Raw genomic sequence first — 27961 nt, 5'->3', positions numbered from 1 at the left:
AGAACATGTATAAAAACATCCCTATAAAGTTTCAAGTAAATTGGTTCATTGGTTTCAGAGAAGATTTTTGAAAAAAAATTAAAGAATGATGACAGACAATGGATGAGCTGTGATGGCAGTGTGAATAAATTATTGGTAGACAAATTGACAGATGTGTTGAATCCAGAGAATGTCAAGGGTTTACAAAAGGCAACACAAAATGTCTGCATTTGGTTCGGAAATAAAAAAAGTAACTTCAAAGTTTGCATTATAACTTTAATGCAGATTTTCATGCAAATACAAATTAAAAAAAAAAGACAAAGTACAGCACACATACATACATGATGAAACACAGAATAGCCTGCAAACACATCTGGACATGTATCACAAAATAATGGAGGAAAGGATTTGAACAATAGGCTCTAATATAAAGCCTGTACAAAAGATAAATCTGTTTTGCATTGCTTGAATCTGTTTTACAATGCCTGCATCTGTTTTGCAATGCCTGAATCTGTTTTAAAATGCCTAAATCTGTTTTGCAATGCCTGAATCTATTTTGCAATGCCTAAATTTGTTTTGCAATGCCTGAATCTATTTTGCAATGCCTAAATCTGTTTTTCAATGCCTGAATCTATTTTGCAATGCCTAAATCTGTTTTGCAATGCCTAAATCTAACAATTATAAAAGATGATTTCTTTAAAAAAATAAAAAGGTGATTAGTATTTATAAAACAAACAAACTTAAATAAACAAACATATCACAGTACTGTCATTGACTGTCTGTACATTCATACAATGCTTATCACAAATACCAGAGGATTAACAGGTAAAAAAAACTGTGAGTACAGCCTCACTTAAAATACCTCTACATACTGAAACACACTAAGACATCAATAAGGAGTTTGACATTAACTTAATCGGGAAGTTAAAACCAAAATATGGCATAACAAAGAACATTATGGCATAACCACACCTGTTTAGTAACCAAAAAAAAACCAATTTCACTCCAGAGATGGAATTTTTCTAATGATAATACGATACAGAAAGTTAAGACTTCTAGATTCACTAACACTATTTTTATTGAAACTATAAATATTTGCCCACTGAACCATTTTCATCTTCATTGTACTAATCTGTTTTGCTATTCTTTCAAATTTCAAGGGATTAGAGGATCTGGTAAAAATGTTTACTTTTGGACGGATGAACAGAGTTAAAACAGTGTGCCAATTCCCCTTTGTGGACAAGAGGTATAATTATGACATATCAACTGGATATACGTTCAAATATATTGTTTCATTTTGTAAATTCACAATAATCATCCACCTTTTCTAGGGGGTATAAAAATATGCTGAACTGAAAAAAAGTTTTAACTATGACTATTTTGTCAACAAACTTATGCATGTTATGAATTATGAGTTTCACTTTCAGTTCTCATTATTGGTCTGCAGGGAACCCACATTTGTGATTTCAATCCGACACAAGGGGCAACGTTGTACTCTTCTACAACAAGCCATGCAGAATTTATGCGCTCATGGTACCAGAAACGCTGTTACATCTTTGTCATAACAAATGGTACATTTTCTGGATTGTATACACACCTGTAATATAAAAAATAGTAAAAGTAATAGAAATATTTTTAAACATACATCAAAAATTGGTCAATTTTTTACAATGTTCCGATTTTTAGTCGTATTTGGGCACATAATCTAGATCTGTCTTTAAAAGAATTCTCACAAAACCTAATATTGACATGTTTTTGTACTAAAACGGAACATCATCATGTATTTTAGACCAATTTCAGTTAAAGTCTGTAGTGGAAGTGGTGGATGGGTGCAAAAACAGCTCTTATCCAATTTTGTCCTAAATAAATAATATTAAACTGAATTTATTACCCATGTTGTCTAATCTCAATGTTGTATTCATAGTTAAAGCATCTTAACTCCAACATAGGTAATTTGAACATTTTGAAAATTATGGCATAGGTCAGTCTTGTCACGCTGAACAATGCTCCCCTTATCACATTTTTTGCTGAATGTAATTGTTTTTGAGTTATTTTTAAACTAGATGGAGCCTTCCCTGAAATGCGTATGTCACCTGCATCCCTTAGTTTTCGTTAAACTGGAAGTAGATGAGTTATGGCCTTTACACCTTACAGTACTATTGCATTAAGACTTCTGCAAAGTTTCAAGCATCTTACTGCGTCAAGTGGTAGCTGAGAAAACTTAGACGAAATTTTTTGGTGAAGACGACGCAGGAAGACACATGGTCCCAAAGTGACCTTAAATGTGGCTCCTGCAACACATTGCAGGCAACATAAAAATTGTAATATGATTCGAATGCTCTTTTGTAACTATACAGCCATTTTTTTTTTGATAGATTAAAACTATTTTAAAAGTACTGTTTTGTGTAGGATGAGCCGAGACAAACACTGATTTATGCAGGACAAGCCAACAAATAATCATGTAGGGCTCCTACAGAATAAAGTGCACAAATGTAGAATTTAAGTATTCATGAGCAGATATCAATACACTAGGAATAAAATTATATGTATATACCTCATTTCCAAACAAGACTGCTACACATATCCATCTACCTCCCCCCTTTTTTTCACCAAACAATGGAGACATCAAGTAATGGCAAGTAAAGTTAACATAATCTTAAGTCAGGTGAGCGAAAAACATATCCATAATTAAAAAAACCAAAACAATTAACTGTGCTTTTGGCTTTCATATCATGCATTGTTAAAAAGGTGGATAACAGTTGTCATTTTAGATTTCTGTTACTCATTACTCCACATGTTACAATATTCCAAAGTTTCATTCAAATTGGATGTAAACTTTTAGAGTTATCGTCCGGTAATCTTATTATTACAAAATTTTCTGAGTATTTTTTTTTTACTGTGACCTTGATCTTGAACGTATTTTCCCAAAAAACAATAGAGACCTCACTTGGTTGATATGTAACAATATCGATCAAGTTTCATTTTAATCAGATGTAAACTTTGGAGTAATCGTCACGGAAACCTTATTTTTACAAAAAAAGAATTCAGAAATTTTGTGACTGTAACCTTGACCTTTAACAGATTTTCCCAAAAATCCATAGGGTTCTCAATTGCTTGATATGTAACACTATCCCAAAGTTTCATTTTAATCAGATGTAAACTTATCATCTGGAAACGAATATCGATGCCTGCCCGTCCTCCATCATCAAACCAATAGCAGAGTTCAACTTCATTGCAACTCATCTAAAAATATGGGCATGTTCAATTTACTTCAAATTTATAAAATGGACAAGTGTTTATTTTGCATAGACATATGTTAAGATTTCATTTAAAAGATTCAAAAGCACTGATATAGCCTCTATCACACTCACAGAAAGCAATAATAAATTTACCTCTGGCGTTCCTGTTTCATTCCACATTGTTCATGTTGTTGCCAAAGATGCACTTGCACTGCTACTACTAGGTCTTTGTGGGGTAACATTGGGTACTTCCGGTTGTAAAGTTACAAATTGAGTCTCAGGTGTTTGCTGGATACTATACATGCCAGTCCCACTCCTTTGTGGAGTAACATATGCTTGTGATGAAGGCTGTGTCCGATCAATGTGCATACTAAGACCTTGTGATGACGGCTGTGTTCGATCAGTGTGCAAAGTAAGACCTTGTGATGAAGGCTGTGTCCAATCAGTTTGCATAGTAGGGCTCTGCCTAAAAGTGAGGACAGGAAGTGACATTTCTGGGTCGGGTAAGTCATCTGAATCTGATGATGCAGAACTGAGTATTTCAGGAATCTGTGAATAAAAACACAGAGATCATATCTCAGATGTCATATATATATGATCAAAGTAAATCAACGGTGACTGCAAGGGCTATATGCATTAAAACATTAGGCATCAGTGATGTATGATGCTTAGAGCAAACAAAAACCATCAATGTCAGGACTTGCATGGAAACACAACATGTAGAACCTTGTATAATGGGGGACCAAAAAGTATAGTCGATTGCATTGGACACATGCAGCCTATGGTGGACTGACTATGCATCTTTCACACATGCAAAGTATACTCTCCACCTCCGCCACCACCCCTTTTAACCCTTCCTCCAATATCTTGATTAAGGGGCTCGCGGTTCTAAATTAATTCTTTTATTTAATATAGGATTTCGCTATATTTTTCTATAAATGAACTTTATCTTATACTTAATAGAAAAATGAAATAAAAAAATGGGGTCACCGTTCATTTACACTCACAATCTGCCTTCGAAAGAAGCATACATTTTTGTCCTTTTTTTCTGTTGAACTAATAGGAGAAAAAACGATATTATCGAAATAAAAAAAGAACTAAATTACAGAAATAGCTTAAATTTTACAATTTTTTAGTTTATGTACAGCTTATTCGAAAACAACAATAAAAAATAAAAAATAAAGATCACCGATGAGTTAAAAAAGATATTTCAATTTTAATGCAAAAAAATGGCATTTTTGCACCAAAGGGAGATAATTTTTCAATGATATCTACATTTTAAAAGTCACCTGGGGCCAACACGAATTGATTTTTTGGAATGATTTTTGTACCATATGATAAAGAAACAACTACTAAAGGTAATTAATAAAATTTGAAATGAAAAATAAATGTTTAATTTTTTTCTCAAAATCTTATACCCGCGAGCCTCCTTAAGTTTGTTTTTTTACCTTTTAATGTACTCCATTGTGTACTGAAAACAATATTTTTCTACTGATATCCTGACCACCCCTAAAGTTTGCCTGTACATGGAGGTACAACTTTGAAATGGTATCTTCAACAAATCTTCTAATTACGTGATCAGGGCAGTTGTTAGAGGCCTTATAATTTACTTTTAAACCTAAAATCATACCTTTTCTTTTGTCAGAAGATAAAAATGGGGTTTTTTAGATCTTAAGGTTGCACCAATATCTGTTATTACCATCCCCATATAGCTACCAAGTTTTACATCCATCGATTCTATTCTCCCCTTCACACTTTTTCCCCTTGGAAAGAATATGCTGGTTAAAATCTGTAATATTTCATTTTCACTGGCTGACCGACTTATTGATATACTTCTAGGTCCAAGGTTGGCTTGGTTTTTGGTATTTTTTACCATGATATATTTCATGAACTGATAGGAAAAGTGCTGCCATCCACAGGTTGTTGTTACATTTGTATTTGCAGCCCTCTGAAATGAATTTAAATGTATGATTAGTAATCTGACAGTTCTAATTTTCATCACAAAATATACAGACCCACATAAGTCAACTAAAGTAGAATAATTTTAATCTTAGAGACACAAGTAAAACTGCAATAAACTTAATTTTCTGTGAGCAAATATTCAATGAAAAACTGTCTTTTCTACAGTGATATATCAGAAGTAGTGCAACAAGCTAAATTGTCCCTATTATTTCAACCAATTTTAGAAATTCTCAAAAAAATATTTCATCTTCAAATACATTTTGCTCAATGAATAATATATTATAATTATTAGAGATTATGATAATTTTCATAGAAATTAGTACAGTATATTGATAAAAAAGGTTCAAATTTTTTAAAAACATTTTATCTTTTTTATCTTGAAGTCATATTCCTATATATTCCAGGAAAATTCAAAGGTAAAAAGTTTACTTTTCATTCAAAGATTGTAATCTTCTAAATCAGATGCATAACCATATAAAGATTGTTAGTAAAACTAGACAGGAATATCTTTTCTATCATTACTAATTTGGCAATACTGAATTAGAAACTTTAAGGTAGTTCATGTAATTAAAAAAAAAAGTGATTTTAAATTTGATTGAAATACAGTAAACGCTGAAATTATTGTGTGCATTTAATATTGCTGTTTTTTTAAAACAAATATATTGTTAATCTTTAAACTTTTTGTGATAAAATCAAATTTATCGCAAAAAATTTAATAAATAGCTGCGGTATAAGCGCATGATATGCCTATTGCCATTTTAGCTTGTCTGTATGCTTTAAATGATTTATTTTTGTACATTAATTAGGCTTTTTTAAGTATAAAAATTCATAACTGAAAAATGTAAAATCTGAAATTTATAAAAATTGAAAGGGATCATACGTCAATAGATATAAACAATTCACCAAAGTTACATTAAAGTTGATGGAAGCATTTTTGAATTATTGTAAGAAAACTAAAAAATCCCCCCCTTTTTTAAGGATAAAACTTCATTACATGGAAACGAAAAATCTGAAATTCATAAAAATCAAACGGGAGCTTACTTCAATATATAAACAATTCAACAAAGTGTTATAAAAGTTGGTGGAAGTGTTTTTTAGTTATTGTCCGAAGTATGAATGACGAACGGATGGACCAACAGACAGTATACCATAATATGTCCCGTCTTAGACGGGCGTATAAAAATTAGATCTTTACCGACAATGGCAAGAAAAAGTTGACATCACCATGATCACAAATACCAAATTTGTAAGTAATCCAATAAAGGAGGCAAAGATTTTTGTGAAAGCTTTTTCGGGTGGACAAAAAGACAAGGGTATTTCAATATTCCCCTGCCTAAGTAAGGGAAATAATTACCGAACTACTTGCAGATTCAGCCTTTCTAATCTGTTCCACCATGGCCATAACCCTGTGATTTACTGCAATTTAAAACAGAAATAAATATGATTACAAGTTTTACTGTATGCATTGGTAGGTAGTTAAGTTAATAGACAATAATAGTACACCAACTTTACATATAAAGAGTTGACATAAAAGTTTCATAGAAAAAAAATGTCTCCAAAATATGTTAATTACAATGATACACAAAATTAATGTTAATTGATGTTTGCCTCGTGCTCTTCTGTATACAGACCAGATGAGCAAACAAATATAACATAATTTCTACATTTACCATTACTATGATCTCCAGTCTGTCCAGATGAGGAGGATGAAGAAGGTTGTGAGGATGAACATGATGAAGAAGGTAAATGTGACCAAACCTGTCCATCACTTAATATCATTACCAGACAATTGTCAGGTAGGGTTTCGAAATACATGCTGTCTACTTCAGTCCCATCATCTTCCAGTACAAGTTTAGAAATAGCCATTTGAAACCTTTGGCTGCATTTAATAAAATAAAATAAACAATTACAGATATGTTACACTTAGTATTGATGATATTGATCAACACATGTTCATGGAAAAGGCTCCCACATAAGGTCCAAAATTATATATGATTCATTCCTGGCTGAACCAGTGATTGGGAAAGGCAGGGGCCATGGGCCATAGGCCCATTGAAGCTTTAAATTAAAATATATCGTTTAGAATTATAAAAAAATGTCCCATTCAAATCTTAGATCATGTAGATATTTGTAAAATGTGCTGAAAATAACCCATGTAAAAATAATATTTTCCGATCACTGCTAAACTTGCGTGTTCTCTATGTTATTGAAAGGAGAAGCTGGTCATGAAGGTTTTTTACCCTAAACATTATAATGTCTACACAGGTAGATCTCATCATGCTGAACATTTTTACCCTATCAGATTTTAGATTAACCCAATGTTTTGTTTTTTTTTAGATATTTTTGAAAACTGTTTTACATTTAGTAACGACAGCCATGTTCTTCTATGGATAAAATATTCCATAATCAGTTCTGTCTTAAGGAACAATCCTGCCAAGGTTGGTCCCAATCCATCCAGTAGTTTCATAGAAAACCTTTGAAAAAATTTACGATGACCATGGAAGACGACAGACGCAAAGCCTGTTCTTACTGATGTCCATATTAAATAGCTTTGTTATGAAAGCAAAGGTCTGACAGATATTGTCTCTTTAGCTGTAATGCTTTTAGAGATTTGAGCTGTCAAAGTTGGAAATAGTGAAAAAATCTATTTTTCAAGTTCTGTAAATCTGATATCCTTCAACAGATAGTTGATTTGCCAATTAGTGGTTAAAAGCCAGATCTTTTGGTTTTTGGTCAAACTTTTGAAAGGAAAGTATTTCTTGGTTTAATAGCACATGTACAAACACTTCAGAAATCAAAATAAGTCCAGTGCATGATTTGATTGTGATGCTTGTTTTCTTTATGAACTTGTAGAATGTTACAATAGAATATTGATACTTTTTCATTAATATTTTAATTCATTTACATGATTTATATGCATGATTTGTGATAAAGTTATACTGTGGATTCATTTATTTTCGTGGGTACCAATTTTCGTGGATTATGAAAAACTTGGATGTTCGTGGATATTTAATTTCGTGGTTTGTCGAAGTGTGCATATAAGCCTATATAAAATTTGTTATTCGTTGAACATTTAATTTCGTGGTTCACCTGTGCCCACGAAATCCACGAAAATTGGTATCCAACGAATAATAATGAATCCACAGTAATATTCATGATTTAAGTGTCACATGTGAGATTTCCCCCCTTTACACCAATGAACCCAAAATCATTTTGATAGCTATTTATAAAGTCATGATAAATGGGATGAAAAAAATATGTAATTTTCAAGTAATTTATAGATAAAACTTTTCAGTCTTGCTTGACTCCTGAAGTAAAATGGAAAAAGAATGAACCAGTTTGCCCCTTCCAAAAATCTGCTCTTAAGCCAAAAATATCTACTAACAACATATTGGCAAATGGCCTTTTGTCACAGCTACATGTATTTCACTTAATAAATATCTTGATCTTTGGAAACATAACCTTTTTAATGACCAAAACAATCCAAACGGAAATAAGCTCAGAACTTATAGGAAATTGAAAACTGTTTATGGATAAGAAAAATATTATTTACTTATCGATATATATAGACTGGTTATAATATCTAACTTCATTGTGAATTATGAAGTTATAATATTTCAATGACAATGTTATGTGCGTTTTCAATTTGAGGGTACAACTTTTAGACTGTTGGGTCAATTAAATCTTAGATTTAATCAATTCTCAGTAAATACAAATGTATACTGTAGGTCTGTAAAGAAATTCTATAAAAATTTTGGGATATATGGCTGGTTTTGAGGGTGAATTGGGCATGCTGTGAAAAATTCATTAAAACTACTACTTACATTGTTGGATTACATCCCCATAAGATGATGCAACTATCCCCTTTTTTGAGTCCTTGTTGAATCTGTAACTCTGTAGGGCCGTTTTCTTTCCATTCTGTCCTCTCCTTCCTGTAAAAATGATAATCAACAATTAAACTCATTGAATTTATACAGTATCTATGAATAGGTAATTTTATACCTCTTTAAATAAGATCACATGGTATATTTCAGAAGCAGCACATATACATGTATGTCTTCAATAAAAATATATATACATACATGTACATGTAAGAAGTGAAAGGGCTCACAGTAAGTCACTTCAGGATACCAAGTGCTCTAGGATTGTTGTGAAGGCTGAGAGATCATTTACCAAGCTCTCAGAGCTTATTTCACAAGTCTTGTTGACCAAATTTTGGGTTGCTTACTTTGCTAGTTTGCCCAATAGACATCCCTGACCTTTGATAGTTAAACCATCTTTATTTAAGAATTGAATGCTTCTTTTTGTAACTTCATTGGGGTGTAAAAGCGTTGACCGAAGTACATTTTGTATGAAGCGCAGAAGTGCTTCATTCTAAAACTATGCGCACGGTCAAAGCTTTTACACCCCTATCATGATCTTTTTTTTGCCTATGAAGTTACAAAAAGAAGCATTCAATAATATAATTACATTTTTTTTAGCTAGGATCATGAAAACACGATTTCTATCAAGTTTTTTTTTAATTTACCTGTGCCCTTTATTGTGGGACCTCATGTCAGCTTCATTGTGCAATGAATTTTAATTTCAGAAGGACACGAAATTGCTGTTAGCCAATAAAAATAACAGTATCATAATGAAACATACATCTAAAGTAATTATTATTATCTTCAAAGCTAATCTTGACTATTGTTTACCATGTTTACTACAAAATTATTGGCCACAGACCACAATTAAATTCTCTATTAGTTCTTTATAACGTTTTGTTTCATTAAAAAAAATGCTCCGGTTCTCAGGCCTCTACAATAAATTTTTTTTCAACTTGTCCAGTAGGACAAGTACATACAAAAACTTACTTGTCCGAATGAAATTGTAACTTGTCCAAAAAAAATCTTAATAATAACCATTTTTGCATTTCAAGTTGATTCAAGGAACAAAATGAATTAAAACAAAAGAACAGAATTTGATATATATCTTTTGAAATACTTTACAAAAATATGAGTCGAGAACAACTGAATCTAGTCATGTCACAGGACTTAGGTTCTAGCTTCCTTCAGTGCCAAAGTCTCATCAGACTCTGCACATGAGGCACCGTCTGATAAGCCTGTCAATGTACACTCATTGGATTTGTATCTTGGTTTTAAGGTTGAAAAAAGTTTTTTTCAAATGCAATTAATAAAAAAAAGAAGATGAGGTATGATTGCCAATGAGACAACTCTCTGCAAGAGACCAAATGACACAGAAATTAAAAACTATAGGTCACCGTATTGCAAGTATTGTTTTTTTTCTACAAATGATCAAATATGATTTTGTGAATTTTATGGTAAATAATTTCTTCATTTTTATTTAAAAAAATATTTTTTGTTAAAAAAATTACCGGTATGGTATTTATTATAAAGCAACAGAATAAGTTCGGAAAACGAGGTACTGATTTGTCTTGGTCCCGAAATGTCTCCTGCGTTGCCAAACTGTTTATTAATCATGTCTATTAAATATGTTTCCTACGGTGCCAAACTGTCTATTAAATTTGGAGCTGAATCTTTTTCCGAGCTACAAAGCGCATCGCTGATTCGGATCAGTAAGAGGGTTTTACTAATGACTGGACCGAATGACACCCTCAGTAAGACTGGTTTCCGAGAAAAGTATGCCTTTTACCTCTAAAAAAGTACCTGACAAAGAACCAGTTTTAAAGTATCGATTGCAAGTAAACATGTCAAATTAATATTTGTTTTTATCTTCTTTTCTTGTTTTTTGTTTATAATTACTTTGTTCATCCAAGTTGGATTAAATTTATTTTCTGCAGAATAATTTTACTTGTCCCGTCGGACAAGCTTGATATAGCTTTTACTTGTCCGACCTTTTTTTCCTCTGGTACCGGACAATAGGACAAGCGTTATTGTCGAGGCCTGTGAATACAATTTAGAGAAAGACAGATGGACGCACAAACACTATCAAAACAGCATAAAACTTACCAAACAAGATGTTTTACATTTATCTTTCAGAAGCAGGAAAATTGAAGTGTTTCTTTTCTTTCTCTGCCCTCCATGATATAAACTTCAAATTCATTCATGCAAAATATGAAAATCTGCAAAAGTAGAACCTTGTACCACAGCTTATCCACATTTTGACTTTTGAACTGCATTGTTCTTTTCATCTTGCTGGCAACCTAAACATAAAAAAAATGATAAACACATAATTCTGGATTAACTTCGTGTATTAATTTTTTTCCAACTTTAAACTAAATCTGCCTCTGCTTTAAAAAACAACTGAAAACCATTATTAACTGCATGTATTTATCTTAATTGAAAACAATTTCTTGAGTTTTTCTCATTTGTATCACCCTGTTATTATATATAAATTTTATTTTTGTCCCTTTTTAAAAATAGGAATGGTTTAAAGTCCTCAATAATCATGATAATTCTAGGTCAGTCAATTAAAAATGTATGAATAAATTATTTAACCTATATACTATTAATATCAATATATTTCATTTTTGACAAAAACTAGGCTCTGTGTTGAAGACTGTACTTTGACCTATAATGGTTTATTTTATACATTGTGACTTGGATGGAGAGTTGTCTCATTGGCACTCATACCACATCTTCCTATATCTACAAACAGATTCTATGGGCGAGCAGACATTAAACCTTGGAGGTGGTTTTAAAAAAAGCGTACAACTTAGATGTACCATAAGCATGGATAAACAATTCAGCAGTAAGTTTCACAAAAAAACTTACAAATAATATTGATAGTAATTAAGTCATGTACAATACAGTATACTTACGATTACTTGTAATTGTTTTTTTTGTAAAACCGACTCAAGTATACTTATAATCAATCTTAGTCGTAAGTATTAAGTATTATTCATCTTTTGGATAATTTGTTTGTTTATTTTATGAATATCCAGAACTTTTCATAAGGGAGGGCCGGCTCCAGTCATGCTTCAGTGATCCCTATATAATCAACCAAATTTTTCCCAAGAAACAGAGAAGTACATTGATAATTTACTATGCAGTCAGTATCCCGAAAAAATTCGTATGGATGCAAAACGCTTAGTGGTTTCGGCTGACTACTAATACGTGCACTTTGTCTCAAAATATCCCGGCAGCGTTAAAGTTGAAGTCAGGATCTTGGGGTTGGGGGGGGGGGGTCTTCTTTTTCTGTGTTCTTTATTTTTTTTAGCTATATTTCTACAAACTTACACTTTTTGCTCATTATTCTCTTTCCTCATATTTTAGCATTTCATTATTCTTTAATCTTTATTGTTTGCCCGTTATTCTCTATTCTGTTAACCCCCATCCATACCCTCTTATGTGGACTTAAGCTTCCGGTAGTTTATTTTATCCTATTTCTGTCTATGTGAATGTAAAATCATTATTTATCACAAAACAAAAACTTACTAAATATTTTTTTATGAAGTCCTCACCAGTTGCGGATCCAAAAAATGTCATAGGGAGGCACTAACTGTCATGCATAAAGAGGGGGCCCGCTTCAGTGATTCTCTAAATAATCAACCAATTTTTTTCCAAAAAAGGGGCGGGCCCCCCATGCCCCCACCTTAATCCACCTCTAAATCATTCCCACTTCGTATCCTTGAATTCAGATTCAAGATCTCTCTGACTAAAGTAAGTAAGTAAGTCACATTTGCTTATATCAGGTTTTTGAATTGAACTGGCGGATAGTTGTTTCATTACCAATCGTACCACATCTCCTTATTTTTATATATACGAAAGCTTTATTCGTATTTTTTGGTGTATTGATGAAAATTGTTATACATTTTAAAATACAGCACAAGAGATGCAGATTATATAAAACTTATAAGTCGAAGACATACGACAACGCCATGGCAAAAACTTAAAAACGACCAAATAACGTACAACAGTCTATAAAACTTAACTATAGCATACAAAACGCAAACATTTAAAACACATAAGAAGCACCCAGACAGTCAAATAGAATTTAACAGAATAAATAATTTGTAAAGATTTTCAACTAGGCCTACAGCTATATTTTCTTATCGTCTAACAGTAAACATAGGTTCTGGTATTATGTGATAAGTCATTTTTCATGCAGACCCAGTTTCATTGATACCTTGAACTTAAAGTGGTTTTATGCATATCAGCCCAGATTATGTGTGTAATTTTATTAAACAATTCAACAATACACGTTCTAAACAGGTAAAATTCAATTTAAAAAATTACAAATTCAGATCTACTGGCATTCAACACCCAATTATTTACTTGCTGTATATTGCTAACTTTGATTGTATATTGTCAATCCCTCCACATCGTGAATACGCCATGCGAGGTGTTGGCTAAGTTTGATGCAGGATGTGGCTTCGAAGCGTAGAAAAAAATCCAGGTAAATGAAAGTGTAAAATTTTGTTGTTGAAAATTTTAAGTACTAAATTCCTAAATTTGTTCTTAACTCCGTTCTACGGGGAACATGGTTGTTTGATATGAAAATAGGATAAAAAAACATCCGGAAAAATTAATTATCACATTATAAGTATTCGTAAATGGATATGAAAAAACTTAACAAGGAATAAGTATTGGTAAACGGACAGAAAGTCGCAGTACAAAAGTTTAAATTAATTATTTCACAATTGTTTAAATATAGAGAGAAAGTTCTTGACGAATTGACTTTATTTATAGATAAATGTATTTAGTTGAGGAAATGATTAATTCGCCATCAAATAGTGTTTTTTATCAATAACTTATAAAAAGGAGACATTTTTGACAGCATGAAGCCAGTTAATTACCAAACCACTTTGGCAGATTGTTTTCTTAAAAATCATTGTTCAGTATTAATATTCAAAAATAAATTTTGTTTACAAGTCCGTTTCCTTTTAAAAATGTTTCAGAAAAATACCGAAACGTTTTTAAAATTAAGTTTATTCAAAGAAAAAAATATCCCAAAACTGAATCGTGACTTTTTACTTGTTACTTTTTATTGTACGTTCTAAATGTCAATCCAAGCAAACACAAATTTGAAAATAAAATCGATTACAATGTAATTTTATAGAAGGAAAAAGGGGGGTTAATGAACAAATTATTACAATACACTCGCATACTTCTAGAAAGATTTGCATATGTAAGCTGTCCATAGATAATGTTAAATTATTTCAGGAGTTTCAATTAATTTAGGAGAAAAAAAAGATTATAAACAGTTTAGTTTTCGACGCCTACTACTACAAAAAATAGTGATTCTTTTTGTAGATTTGGTACTTCAGTTTCGACTCAAAATTTCCTATTGAAATTGTTAGATGCCAAATATTTAAGAGAAGATTGTATTTGTACGTAATGTAATTGTGGTGATATTGGCGACGCGATTCATTATATTATAGCAAGGATTTGTAAAAATCCTGGATTATAGAATGTTCGGCAATAGACGAAAGTAGACAAACCCTATTTAAACGGGGTTTTGATCTCCAAGGACGCCACATTTTACATCGAATAAGATCTATATTTGTTAACGTTTTCAAATGTAATAACTTGAATTGACAATTTCCCGACTATGTGAAGATTTCTTATATTTCTAAATGGCTTCAATTATTACATACAAAATGAAAAATTTGTTTAACTTTTTTTGTAAAAACAATATTCATGTATTTTTATAATTTTTCCAAGGAAACGGTTTTTTTTTTTGTTTGTTTGCAAAGTTTACTTGTATGTGTTTATAACCATCACCAATCAGTCCTAATTACTAAAGATCAAACGTCCTAATCAAAATGATGATTGGTATTGAATATGATCATCGGTCATGCATGACGTATCCCAAATAACTTCTTTAATGTTGGTTTGATTTTATCAAAACCAAAATTATAAGATCAACTATTAATTTATCTATCGAATGTATACCCTTAAACGCTCACTAAAACATATATACATGTCCTGAGTGACTTTTTATGTCCTGTCTGCACTCAGGAGGTCCTGAGCGTTTTTTAGACGTACCGTTAATTTATAGGCATATATTTGAAGCTGTTCTTAATTATGTACATTATCTAAACTTATACATGTATCAGACAAAAAGACTTTCCAATGAACTTAGTTCTAGTTATCTTAGTTCCTAGTCACAGGCACTTGTCTCAGAAAAAAAAATTCCTATATACTTTTAATGTTATATTAAGCAGGGACTTTCTATGCTAAGTTAGTATAGAAAGTCCCTGTATTAAGGTATATAGGAAACAAAATTCTGAGACAAGTGCCTGTGGTCCTAGTGTGAAATAAATCCACTGGGAATTGGCCTTTTTAAACACATCTATATATACGTTTTCTCAAGGGTTTGTACATGTAAAGTGAAATTATGTTTACTCAATGCGTAGTTACATAAGTTTATTTGCTACTTTTTTCTTCTTTATTTTATATAAATGTTTTTTTTTTAAAATTTTAACATTTTTTTCTTCGAAAAAATTATAGTGTTGCAATAGGGAATGGACATAGATACTTAACTACTTTTAACGAAAGAAATTTTGTGTAATGTCATCAATCTGTATTACACATAGACAGGATGTTTTCTAGAAAACTATGGTATTTTGGTGTCTTCCTCCTATTCCCACCTTTTAAAAATCACTATTCCTTCTATTCCCACATGCAAATAACAATAGATGTTTTGATAAATAATTTGTTTTTATAACAATCAAGGTTAATTAAAAATTCACCTAAGATTTACCTGTATTTTTTAAAAGAAAACATATTTCTTACACTTTTTATTTGTAATACTTAAAAAATCAATAAAGAATAAGTCAGATAAATAGAAGTATTAATAAGATTTAACAATCATTGAATTTGTTAATTTAAAAAATTGTCATCCGAACAAATAAATTGATGATAGATAATTTTATAACAAACTTTCCCATCTTGCAAGATTTCCATGTACAACAAACGCAAGAAGAACCTAATAGTTTTACCAAAAACTGTTGATGAAATCAACACAGATGGTATTTGGGCTCGTACTACCAAAGGTGACACATTCCGGCTAACAGACGACAACACAGTTGGGCGTATGTTAATCTTCAGTACGCAAAATAATCTATTACACTTAGCAGCTGCAAATATCATATATGGGGATGGTACATTTTCCTCCTGTCCGAGCCTATTCTTCCAACTTTACACATTTCACGCAATGGTTGACGGCGCAATGTATCCACTGGTACACAGTTTACTTCCTGACTTTACTCAAAGATGTATGCCACCAACACCAACTACAACTTCAGCCTTCCACTATCTTCCTGGACTTGCCATCCGAAATGCAGTATATTCTGTATTTCCTGGCATCAACGCAAAAGTTTTTTCCACTACACACAATGCATCTGGAGAAAAGCACAAGAAACAGGGATTCAGGTTCCATACAAGAAAGACAACAACTTTCATCAACTAGTACGCCGTGCCACTGTTCTTTCACATGTACCTTCTGCTGAGGTCGAAGACGTGTGGTTTAATGCCCTCACCGACATAGATCAGATTGATACTAACATCAACTACACGTCCTTTACAGACTATGTAACAACATACTGGGTCGAACAGAACAGTCACCTTTGGGACCATTACACAGCACATGGACCGAGGACTACACATCTAGAGGGATGGCACAGCAAGCTGAAAAAACATGTCCAGGACCCACATCCAAACATCTTTAAACTCATATATAAATCTAATGAAACATGAGGAAGCTTTCAACTCCCTGAACATGATCAGAATGCAGCCGGTGGGAAGAGAGTGACCCAAAAACAAAAGTATGTCGAAATCAACAACAGATTAAAAGAGCTTAAGGTTAGACACCACAACCAGGAAGTCATAGCAGTACAGTTTGGTGATGCAGCCTCCCACCTTCTTCATGTTGAATAGATTATTAAACTTTAATTGACTTATATACAGTGAATTTCTAATGTGTGTGCTACAATGTATGATTTGTTTTAGTGCTGTTAACTTGTATTGTTTGTTTCATATTATAATGCTTGCTTGAATCAACTGTTGAATTTGTGTTATAAAAGAAAAAAATAATTTACTTATATTTGTTTCCATTTATTTCATATTTATTTTAATTAAAAACACAGAATTCATACACACACAAAAGTAACCTATTACCTATCCCAAAAAAACACTTGTCAACTAAAAGTTGATTAATCAATGTTTATACAGTATAATCCTTTGTTTGCACAAGTTTTCCCCCTATTCCCACATGAAATTCTAACTTTTCTTACCAGATTTATAAAAAGTGGGAATAGGAGGAATGAACCGGTATTTTTAATACGTTATACACACCACAGGGTATATTTTTTACCTTTTTTACCTGGAATTCACGAAATGAGAACACACCGGTACACGCACTGTCGTAATGGAAAATTACTGCATGCTTTAATTACCTGTAATCAGCCATGCAACAAATCAGTTGACTGACCATGTCATTACAGTTTAAAAAGTTTTTCCTCAGATCAAAACGGAATATTCATTTTAACTTTAAAATTTAAAACTTTAAAAAGTATACTTTGACATAATTATGAAGTAAAAGAATTTACCAATTTAATAATCGGATTTTTCCAAAGATTAAGATACAATTATATTTATTATTCTGGGACTGACAGATATATCACAGTCACTTGTCTCAGAATTTTTTTCCTATATACTTTTATTAAAGTATATAGGATTTTTTTCGAGACAAGTGCTTGTAAGATATATACATGCATAAGTCACAGACATATATAATTGTAAATCAAAATGCTTTACATAATTACTGGGAAATAATATAATGTTTCAGATATGTTGATGTCACAAATACACATGAATTAATTGATGATGCATGCTGGAATTTCTTATCTAAATGCATGACGGTGACCACAGACATATATATATATATATATATATATCCATTAACTGATTCTATAATTTCTTGAGAAAAAAAATCAGGAGGGAAGTGAAACAAACATTTTAAGCTTTTATTAAATATTGTTGGGAAAACAGTTAAATACGACACTGAGTTTTGAAAAAAAAGTTTATGATTGGTCTTAATTTTTTTTTTAATAAAGATAGAAACAATTTTTTGTCCCAAGAAAAAAAAACAATGCCCCCTTTTTAGCCACACCGACACACGCTGATGAATGAAGAATTCCAATTAGGGTCACAAGGTCACATTTTAAAACTTTTTCAGTCGCCCAGTCTCAAAAAGCAATTTTGACTGGCATTGTTTTTAGTCGAATTATATTTTTGCAGGTCAGGTCGGATTTGACAATGATGACAACGGTCCTAAAAAATATCAGAAAAAACGTCGAATCAAACGATATGAACCTACGCAGTTTTATATTATAAGACTGACACACACCAGTGTGCTAACTGTGCTGGGTGAGGTGCTGTAACTTGATATACATGTATCATTAAGTTACAGTACTGTTAGGATTTGCCTGCCTTTTTACAGGGACTTTCTATACTAACTGTTAGTATAGACTGTCCCTGGCTTGAAAGTATGGTTCTCTGCTCATCAACGGGTGCGTGATTAGCAAATCAAATATCTTGTAGCAGTAAAATACCTCGGGGGGGGGGGGGGGGGGGGGGGGACTTCAATACTTAATTGATTAGGGGGGTCGCCGCTGGGGTTCTGTTACCCCACCCTATTCATATAATTTAGATCTTAAAAATGTATACCTTTTCATATATTGCGTGGGTAAAATTGTAACCTTAATTTCCCATATTGGTTGGTTTTCGTGGAGTGTGTTGGAAAAGTGGAATATGTAAGGCTAAGATTCTGTATGTAATGTTTACTTACGGCGAGACTTTCGGCTGTGAAAAAAATGACAGGGCTTTTCATATACAAGTAATTGGAACTTGATCGACCTTATCATATATTTCTGATAGTTTTCCTTACTTATTCCCATATTTTCAAGCTGGAAAAAGTGACCTATTCCAGCGGCACGTCCTATCACCTTGTATATTGGAAGTGCCCCCCCCCCCCCTCCCCCCCCCGGAGTAAAATACACAAATGTATAATACCTTAATTCAGGAGCACAGTCTGTCTTTACCGTAAATAACTTCGAGATTAATATGTAAGTTTACTTTGCTAATCGATGTTCCTGTAACTCAGATTTAAATTTATTTGTGAGACCCCCGTCACTATTTATATTCACTCAAAGAAAGGGGTTCTCCGTTACTGGGAAAATCTTATCTGATTCAGGATCAATTTATCGGTTACACTCCCCTATCACCAGTGATTCTTTGTTGTAGGTTACAATACACCATTAGATTTTATGGGCGCAGCCATTTTATGAGCATAACATGGTATTCAGAATTAAGAGTATAGCTAATCCTGATTGGTTGATATGTGCGCCCGTTATTTTTTGTAATTAGAGACTTCGTGCATTCTGCATTATACCGAAGGCCAAATAAATTATTTTCCTTAGCCCTAACGGAACTGAGATGTCTTTTAAACGCTAGGATGAGACACGTATTTTTAAGTGCAAAATTGATAGGCATGGGAGATAAGTACAAATTACGCTAAGAAAAGCAACGCGAACCTATATTTTTTGGACCAAAAAATACTGTCCTAATAACTTTTCTTTAATTCTAGCAAGGTTTCGTTTAAAAAATCAGCTTTCTAAAGTCTGTATCTCGAAAAAGGCTATCATTGCCGCCTATGGGGAAATTAATTGTTTATTATAATCTATACAGCGTCGACATTTCTTTATCATAGTGCTCAAAAAGTGTCAAAAACAGTAATTTTACTTGATATTTGATGTGAAACCGTATATTTTGGTGATAAATGAATTATTGATGAACTAGTTTTTAAGCTATAGTCTGTTTCATATTTGTATAGCGTTTTACCTTAGAAACAAGGGTGGGTTCGACTTTTGACTTACTGTGGAGAGAATATGTCATTTTCTGAACTTATGCTGATTTGTTTGAAAAAAACACATACACGTCTAGAGTTTGGATATACAAATCGATTTTTAAACATGACAATCTCGATCCAAGTGCTGTTATCGAAATTACCAAATTCAGTGAAAATGTACAGAAATGATCCCCTTCGAACATTGAAATGTTCACTCGAATGGCAGACTATAAAAATTAGAATAGGCATGACATTTTGTAGTTAACGAATAGTTTTCGATGTTTCAACACAAATATTTACACATTTTTCATATTTTGAAATGCTATAGTCTGTTTCAAAAATGTACTTTTATACGAAAATGGTTTCATTTAAAACTGTTGTTCAAAATTCACCGTAGTAGTTACATATTGGATCGGTTTTGGTATCAATATAATCAGTACTTGATGACATATAAAGAATCATTGGAGAAAGTGGACATTATCTTCAGGCCCTTTTTAGCAGTACCGCATTTACTAACAAAATCAGAAATTTTTTTCCCACATTTTTTGACTGGGGTTACCTCTGATAAAAAATTGTGAAAATTCAGAGAGTAATGCCAGAACGTTTTGAAGATGATTTTTGTGTGGCATATATATTTATGCATCTAACGAACTATGAATTGCATGATTCTAGAAAGTATTAAATAGCGTATAGGTTACAATACACCATTAGATTTTATGGGCGCAGCCATTTTATGAGCATAACATGGTATTCAGAATTAAGAGTATAGCTAATCCTGATTGGTTGATATGTGCGCCCGTTATTTTTTGTAATTAGAGACTTCGTGCATTCTGCATTATACCGAAGGCCAAATAAATTATTTTCCTTAGCCCTAACGGAACTGAGATGTCTTTTAAACGCTAGGATGAGACACGTATTTTTAAGTGCAAAATTGATAGGCATGGGAGATAAGTACAAATTACGCTAAGAAAAGCAACGCGAACCTATATTTTTTGGACCAAAAAATACTGTCCTAATAACTTTTCTTTAATTCTAGCAAGGTTTCGTTTAAAAAATCAGCTTTCTAAAGTCTGTATCTCGAAAAAGGCTATCATTGCCGCCTATGGGGAAATTAATTGTTTATTATAATCTATACAGCGTCGACATTTCTTTATCATAGTGCTCAAAAAGTGTCAAAAACAGTAATTTTACTTGATATTTGATGTGAAACCGTATATTTTGGTGATAAATGAATTATTGATGAACTAGTTTTTAAGCTATAGTCTGTTTCATATTTGTATAGCGTTTTACCTTAGAAACAAGGGTGGGTTCGACTTTTGACTTACTGTGGAGAGAATATGTCATTTTCTGAACTTATGCTGATTTGTTTGAAAAAAACACATACACGTCTAGAGTTTGGATATACAAATCGATTTTTAAACATGACAATCTCGATCCAAGTGCTGTTATCGAAATTACCAAATTCAGTGAAAATGTACAGAAATGATCCCCTTCGAACATTGAAATGTTCACTCGAATGGCAGACTATAAAAATTAGAATAGGCATGACATTTTGTAGTTAACGAATAGTTTTCGATGTTTCAACACAAATATTTACACATTTTTCATATTTTGAAATGCTATAGTCTGTTTCAAAAATGTACTTTTATACGAAAATGGTTTCATTTAAAACTGTTGTTCAAAATTCACCGTAGTAGTTACATATTGGATCGGTTTTGGTATCAATATAATCAGTACTTGATGACATATAAAGAATCATTGGAGAAAGTGGACATTATCTTCAGGCCCTTTTTAGCAGTACCGCATTTACTAACAAAATCAGAAATTTTTTTCCCACATTTTTTGACTGGGGTTACCTCTGATAAAAAATTGTGAAAATTCAGAGAGTAATGCCAGAACGTTTTGAAGATGATTTTTGTGTGGCATATATATTTATGCATCTAACGAACTATGAATTGCATGATTCTAGAAAGTATTAAATAGCGTATAGGTTACAATACACCATTAGATTTTATGGGCGCAGCCATTTTATGAGCATAACATGGTATTCAGAATTAAGAGTATAGCTAATCCTGATTGGTTGATATGTGCGCCCGTTATTTTTTGTAATTAGAGACTTCGTGCATTCTGCATTATACCGAAGGCCAAATAAATTATTTTCCTTAGCCCTAACGGAACTGAGATGTCTTTTAAACGCTAGGATGAGACACGTATTTTTAAGTGCAAAATTGATAGGCATGGGAGATAAGTACAAATTACGCTAAGAAAAGCAACGCGAACCTATATTTTTTGGACCAAAAAATACTGTCCTAATAACTTTTCTTTAATTCTAGCAAGGTTTCGTTTAAAAAATCAGCTTTCTAAAGTCTGTATCTCGAAAAAGGCTATCATTGCCGCCTATGGGGAAATTAATTGTTTATTATAATCTATACAGCGTCGACATTTCTTTATCATAGTGCTCAAAAAGTGTCAAAAACAGTAATTTTACTTGATATTTGATGTGAAACCGTATATTTTGGTGATAAATGAATTATTGATGAACTAGTTTTTAAGCTATAGTCTGTTTCATATTTGTATAGCGTTTTACCTTAGAAACAAGGGTGGGTTCGACTTTTGACTTACTGTGGAGAGAATATGTCATTTTCTGAACTTATGCTGATTTGTTTGAAAAAAACACATACACGTCTAGAGTTTGGATATACAAATCGATTTTTAAACATGACAATCTCGATCCAAGTGCTGTTATCGAAATTACCAAATTCAGTGAAAATGTACAGAAATGATCCCCTTCGAACATTGAAATGTTCACTCGAATGGCAGACTATAAAAATTAGAATAGGCATGACATTTTGTAGTTAACGAATAGTTTTCGATGTTTCAACACAAATATTTACACATTTTTCATATTTTGAAATGCTATAGTCTGTTTCAAAAATGTACTTTTATACGAAAATGGTTTCATTTAAAACTGTTGTTCAAAATTCACCGTAGTAGTTACATATTGGATCGGTTTTGGTATCAATATAATCAGTACTTGATGACATATAAAGAATCATTGGAGAAAGTGGACATTATCTTCAGGCCCTTTTTAGCAGTACCGCATTTACTAACAAAATCAGAAATTTTTTTCCCACATTTTTTGACTGGGGTTACCTCTGATAAAAAATTGTGAAAATTCAGAGAGTAATGCCAGAACGTTTTGAAGATGATTTTTGTGTGGCATATATATTTATGCATCTAACGAACTATGAATTGCATGATTCTAGAAAGTATTAAATAGCGTATAGGTTACAATACACCATTAGATTTTATGGGCGCAGCCATTTTATGAGCATAACATGGTATTCAGAATTAAGAGTATAGCTAATCCTGATTGGTTGATATGTGCGCCCGTTATTTTTTGTAATTAGAGACTTCGTGCATTCTGCATTATACCGAAGGCCAAATAAATTATTTTCCTTAGCCCTAACGGAACTGAGATGTCTTTTAAACGCTAGGATGAGACACGTATTTTTAAGTGCAAAATTGATAGGCATGGGAGATAAGTACAAATTACGCTAAGAAAAGCAACGCGAACCTATATTTTTTGGACCAAAAAATACTGTCCTAATAACTTTTCTTTAATTCTAGCAAGGTTTCGTTTAAAAAATCAGCTTTCTAAAGTCTGTATCTCGAAAAAGGCTATCATTGCCGCCTATGGGGAAATTAATTGTTTATTATAATCTATACAGCGTCGACATTTCTTTATCATAGTGCTCAAAAAGTGTCAAAAACAGTAATTTTACTTGATATTTGATGTGAAACCGTATATTTTGGTGATAAATGAATTATTGATGAACTAGTTTTTAAGCTATAGTCTGTTTCATATTTGTATAGCGTTTTACCTTAGAAACAAGGGTGGGTTCGACTTTTGACTTACTGTGGAGAGAATATGTCATTTTCTGAACTTATGCTGATTTGTTTGAAAAAAACACATACACGTCTAGAGTTTGGATATACAAATCGATTTTTAAACATGACAATCTCGATCCAAGTGCTGTTATCGAAATTACCAAATTCAGTGAAAATGTACAGAAATGATCCCCTTCGAACATTGAAATGTTCACTCGAATGGCAGACTATAAAAATTAGAATAGGCATGACATTTTGTAGTTAACGAATAGTTTTCGATGTTTCAACACAAATATTTACACATTTTTCATATTTTGAAATGCTATAGTCTGTTTCAAAAATGTACTTTTATACGAAAATGGTTTCATTTAAAACTGTTGTTCAAAATTCACCGTAGTAGTTACATATTGGATCGGTTTTGGTATCAATATAATCAGTACTTGATGACATATAAAGAATCATTGGAGAAAGTGGACATTATCTTCAGGCCCTTTTTAGCAGTACCGCATTTACTAACAAAATCAGAAATTTTTTTCCCACATTTTTTGACTGGGGTTACCTCTGATAAAAAATTGTGAAAATTCAGAGAGTAATGCCAGAACGTTTTGAAGATGATTTTTGTGTGGCATATATATTTATGCATCTAACGAACTATGAATTGCATGATTCTAGAAAGTATTAAATAGCGTATAGGTTACAATACACCATTAGATTTTATGGGCGCACCCATTTTATGAGCATAACATGGTATTCAGAATTAAGAGTATAGCTAATCCTGATTGGTTGATATGTGCGCCCGTTATTTTTTGTAATTAGAGACTTCGTGCATTCTGCATTATACCGAAGGCCAAATAAATTATTTTCCTTAGCCCTAACGGAACTGAGATGTCTTTTAAACGCTAGGATGAGACACGTATTTTTAAGTGCAAAATTGATAGGCATGGGAGATAAGTACAAATTACGCTAAGAAAAGCAACGCGAACCTATATTTTTTGGACCAAAAAATACTGTCCTAATAACTTTTCTTTAATTCTAGCAAGGTTTCGTTTAAAAAATCAGCTTTCTAAAGTCTGTATCTCGAAAAAGGCTATCATTGCCGCCTATGGGGAAATTAATTGTTTATTATAATCTATACAGCGTCGACATTTCTTTATCATAGTGCTCAAAAAGTGTCAAAAACAGTAATTTTACTTGATATTTGATGTGAAACCGTATATTTTGGTGATAAATGAATTATTGATGAACTAGTTTTTAAGCTATAGTCTGTTTCATATTTGTATAGCGTTTTACCTTAGAAACAAGGGTGGGTTCGACTTTTGACTTACTGTGGAGAGAATATGTCATTTTCTGAACTTATGCTGATTTGTTTGAAAAAAACACATACACGTCTAGAGTTTGGATATACAAATCGATTTTTAAACATGACAATCTCGATCCAAGTGCTGTTATCGAAATTACCAAATTCAGTGAAAATGTACAGAAATGATCCCCTTCGAACATTGAAATGTTCACTCGAATGGCAGACTATAAAAATTAGAATAGGCATGACATTTTGTAGTTAACGAATAGTTTTCGATGTTTCAACACAAATATTTACACATTTTTCATATTTTGAAATGCTATAGTCTGTTTCAAAAATGTACTTTTATACGAAAATGGTTTCATTTAAAACTGTTGTTCAAAATTCACCGTAGTAGTTACATATTGGATCGGTTTTGGTATCAATATAATCAGTACTTGATGACATATAAAGAATCATTGGAGAAAGTGGACATTATCTTCAGGCCCTTTTTAGCAGTACCGCATTTACTAACAAAATCAGAAATTTTTTTCCCACATTTTTTGACTGGGGTTACCTCTGATAAAAAATTGTGAAAATTCAGAGAGTAATGCCAGAACGTTTTGAAGATGATTTTTGTGTGGCATATATATTTATGCATCTAACGAACTATGAATTGCATGATTCTAGAAAGTATTAAATAGCGTATAGGTTACAATACACCATTAGATTTTATGGGCGCAGCCATTTTATGAGCATAACATGGTATTCAGAATTAAGAGTATAGCTAATCCTGATTGGTTGATATGTGCGCCCGTTATTTTTTGTAATTAGAGACTTCGTGCATTCTGCATTATACCGAAGGCCAAATAAATTATTTTCCTTAGCCCTAACGGAACTGAGATGTCTTTTAAACGCTAGGATGAGACACGTATTTTTAAGTGCAAAATTGATAGGCATGGGAGATAAGTACAAATTACGCTAAGAAAAGCAACGCGAACCTATATTTTTTGGACCAAAAAATACTGTCCTAATAACTTTTCTTTAATTCTAGCAAGGTTTCGTTTAAAAAATCAGCTTTCTAAAGTCTGTATCTCGAAAAAGGCTATCATTGCCGCCTATGGGGAAATTAATTGTTTATTATAATCTATACAGCGTCGACATTTCTTTATCATAGTGCTCAAAAAGTGTCAAAAACAGTAATTTTACTTGATATTTGATGTGAAACCGTATTTTTTGGTGATAAATGAATTATTGATGAACTAGTTTTTAAGCTATAGTCTGTTTCATATTTGTATAGCGTTTTACCTTAGAAACAAGGGTGGGTTCGACTTTTGACTTACTGTGGAGAGAATATGTCATTTTCTGAACTTATGCTGATTGGTTTGAAAAAAACACATACACGTCTAGAGTTTGGATATACAAATCGATTTTTAAACATGACAATCTCGATCCAAGTGCTGTTATCGAAATTACCAAATTCAGTGAAAATGTACAGAAATGATCCCCTTCGAACATTGAAATGTTCACTCGAATGGCAGACTATAAAAATTAGAATAGGCATGACATTTTGTAGTTAACGAATAGTTTTCGATGTTTCAACACAAATATTTACACATTTTTCATATTTTGAAATGCTATAGTCTGTTTCAAAAATGTACTTTTATACGAAAATGGTTTCATTTAAAACTGTTGTTCAAAATTCACCGTAGTAGTTACATATTGGATCGGTTTTGGTATCAATATAATCAGTACTTGATGACATATAAAGAATCATTGGAGAAAGTGGACATTATCTTCAGGCCCTTTTTAGCAGTACCGCATTTACTAACAAAATCAGAAATTTTTTTCCCACATTTTTTGACTGGGGTTACCTCTGATAAAAAATTGTGAAAATTCAGAGAGTAATGCCAGAACGTTTTGAAGATGATTTTTGTGTGGCAAATATATTTATGCATCTAACGAACTATGAATTGCATGATTCTAGAAAGTATTAAATAGCGTATAGGTTACAATACACCATTAGATTTTATGGGCGCAGCCATTTTATGAGCATAACATGGTATTCAGAATTAAGAGTATAGCTAATCCTGATTGGTTGATATGTGCGCCCGTTATTTTTTGTAATTAGAGACTTCGTGCATTCTGCATTATACCGAAGGCCAAATAAATTATTTTCCTTAGCCCTAACGGAACTGAGATGTCTTTTAAACGCTAGGATGAGACACGTATTTTTAAGTGCAAAATTGATAGGCATGGGAGATAAGTACAAATTACGCTAAGAAAAGCAACGCGAACCTATATTTTTTGGACCAAAAAATACTGTCCTAATAACTTTTCTTTAATTCTAGCAAGGTTTCGTTTAAAAAATCAGCTTTCTAAAGTCTGTATCTCGAAAAAGGCTATCATTGCCGCCTATGGGGAAATTAATTGTTTATTATAATCTATACAGCGTCGACATTTCTTTATCATAGTGCTCAAAAAGTGTCAAAAACAGTAATTTTACTTGATATTTGATGTGAAACCGTATTTTTTGGTGATAAATGAATTATTGATGAACTAGTTTTTAAGCTATAGTCTGTTTCATATTTGTATAGCGTTTTACCTTAGAAACAAGGGTGGGTTCGACTTTTGACTTACTGTGGAGAGAATATGTCATTTTCTGAACTTATGCTGATTGGTTTGAAAAAAACACATACACGTCTAGAGTTTGGATATACAAATCGATTTTTAAACATGACAATCTCGATCCAAGTGCTGTTATCGAAATTACCAAATTCAGTGAAAATGTACAGAA

General features: G+C 32.2%; 2 protein-coding genes across 2 annotated transcripts in view; one reads left to right on the top strand and one right to left on the bottom strand.

Annotated features, from left to right (window-relative positions):
• Positions 1–27961, top strand: part of LOC127708908 (uncharacterized) — a 246689-nt gene that overhangs the window by 126064 nt on the left and 92664 nt on the right. The window lies entirely within an intron of this gene.
• LOC127708912 (uncharacterized) lies at positions 310–7047 on the bottom strand. The gene is made up of 5 exons (XM_052214078.1): positions 6851–7047; positions 6535–6596; positions 4849–5166; positions 3372–3767; positions 310–1576 (listed from the first exon to the last, which is right to left on the bottom strand). The coding sequence occupies exons 1-4, from the start codon at positions 7044–7046 to the stop codon at positions 3402–3404; spliced, it is 942 nt and encodes a 313-aa protein (XP_052070038.1). The 5' UTR covers position 7047; the 3' UTR covers positions 310–1576; positions 3372–3401.

This window comes from Mytilus californianus, unplaced genomic scaffold, assembly GCF_021869535.1.
Source record: "Mytilus californianus isolate M0D057914Y unplaced genomic scaffold, xbMytCali1.0.p SCAF_7, whole genome shotgun sequence".
In the NCBI taxonomy this organism is placed as follows: domain Eukaryota; kingdom Metazoa; phylum Mollusca; class Bivalvia; order Mytilida; family Mytilidae; genus Mytilus; species Mytilus californianus.
The sequence above is the reverse complement of the archived record's forward strand: the minus strand, read 5'-3'. Positions and strand labels throughout refer to the sequence as shown.

What these genes read in the sequence shown, in the direction of transcription:
- LOC127708912 (XM_052214078.1), bottom strand. Translation starts at nt 7,046, where the DNA reads ATGGCTATTTCTAAACTTGTACTGGAAGATGATGGGACTGAAGTAGAC. An exon ending in GACTGGAGATCATAGTAATG is followed by an intron (nt 6,597 to 6,850) that starts GTAAATGTAGAA and finishes TTTAAATTGCAG; the next exon opens with TAAATCACAGGGTTATGGCC. An exon ending in CTGAATCTGCAAGTAGTTCG is followed by an intron (nt 5,167 to 6,534) that starts GTAATTATTTCC and finishes AATTCATTTCAG; the next exon opens with AGGGCTGCAAATACAAATGT.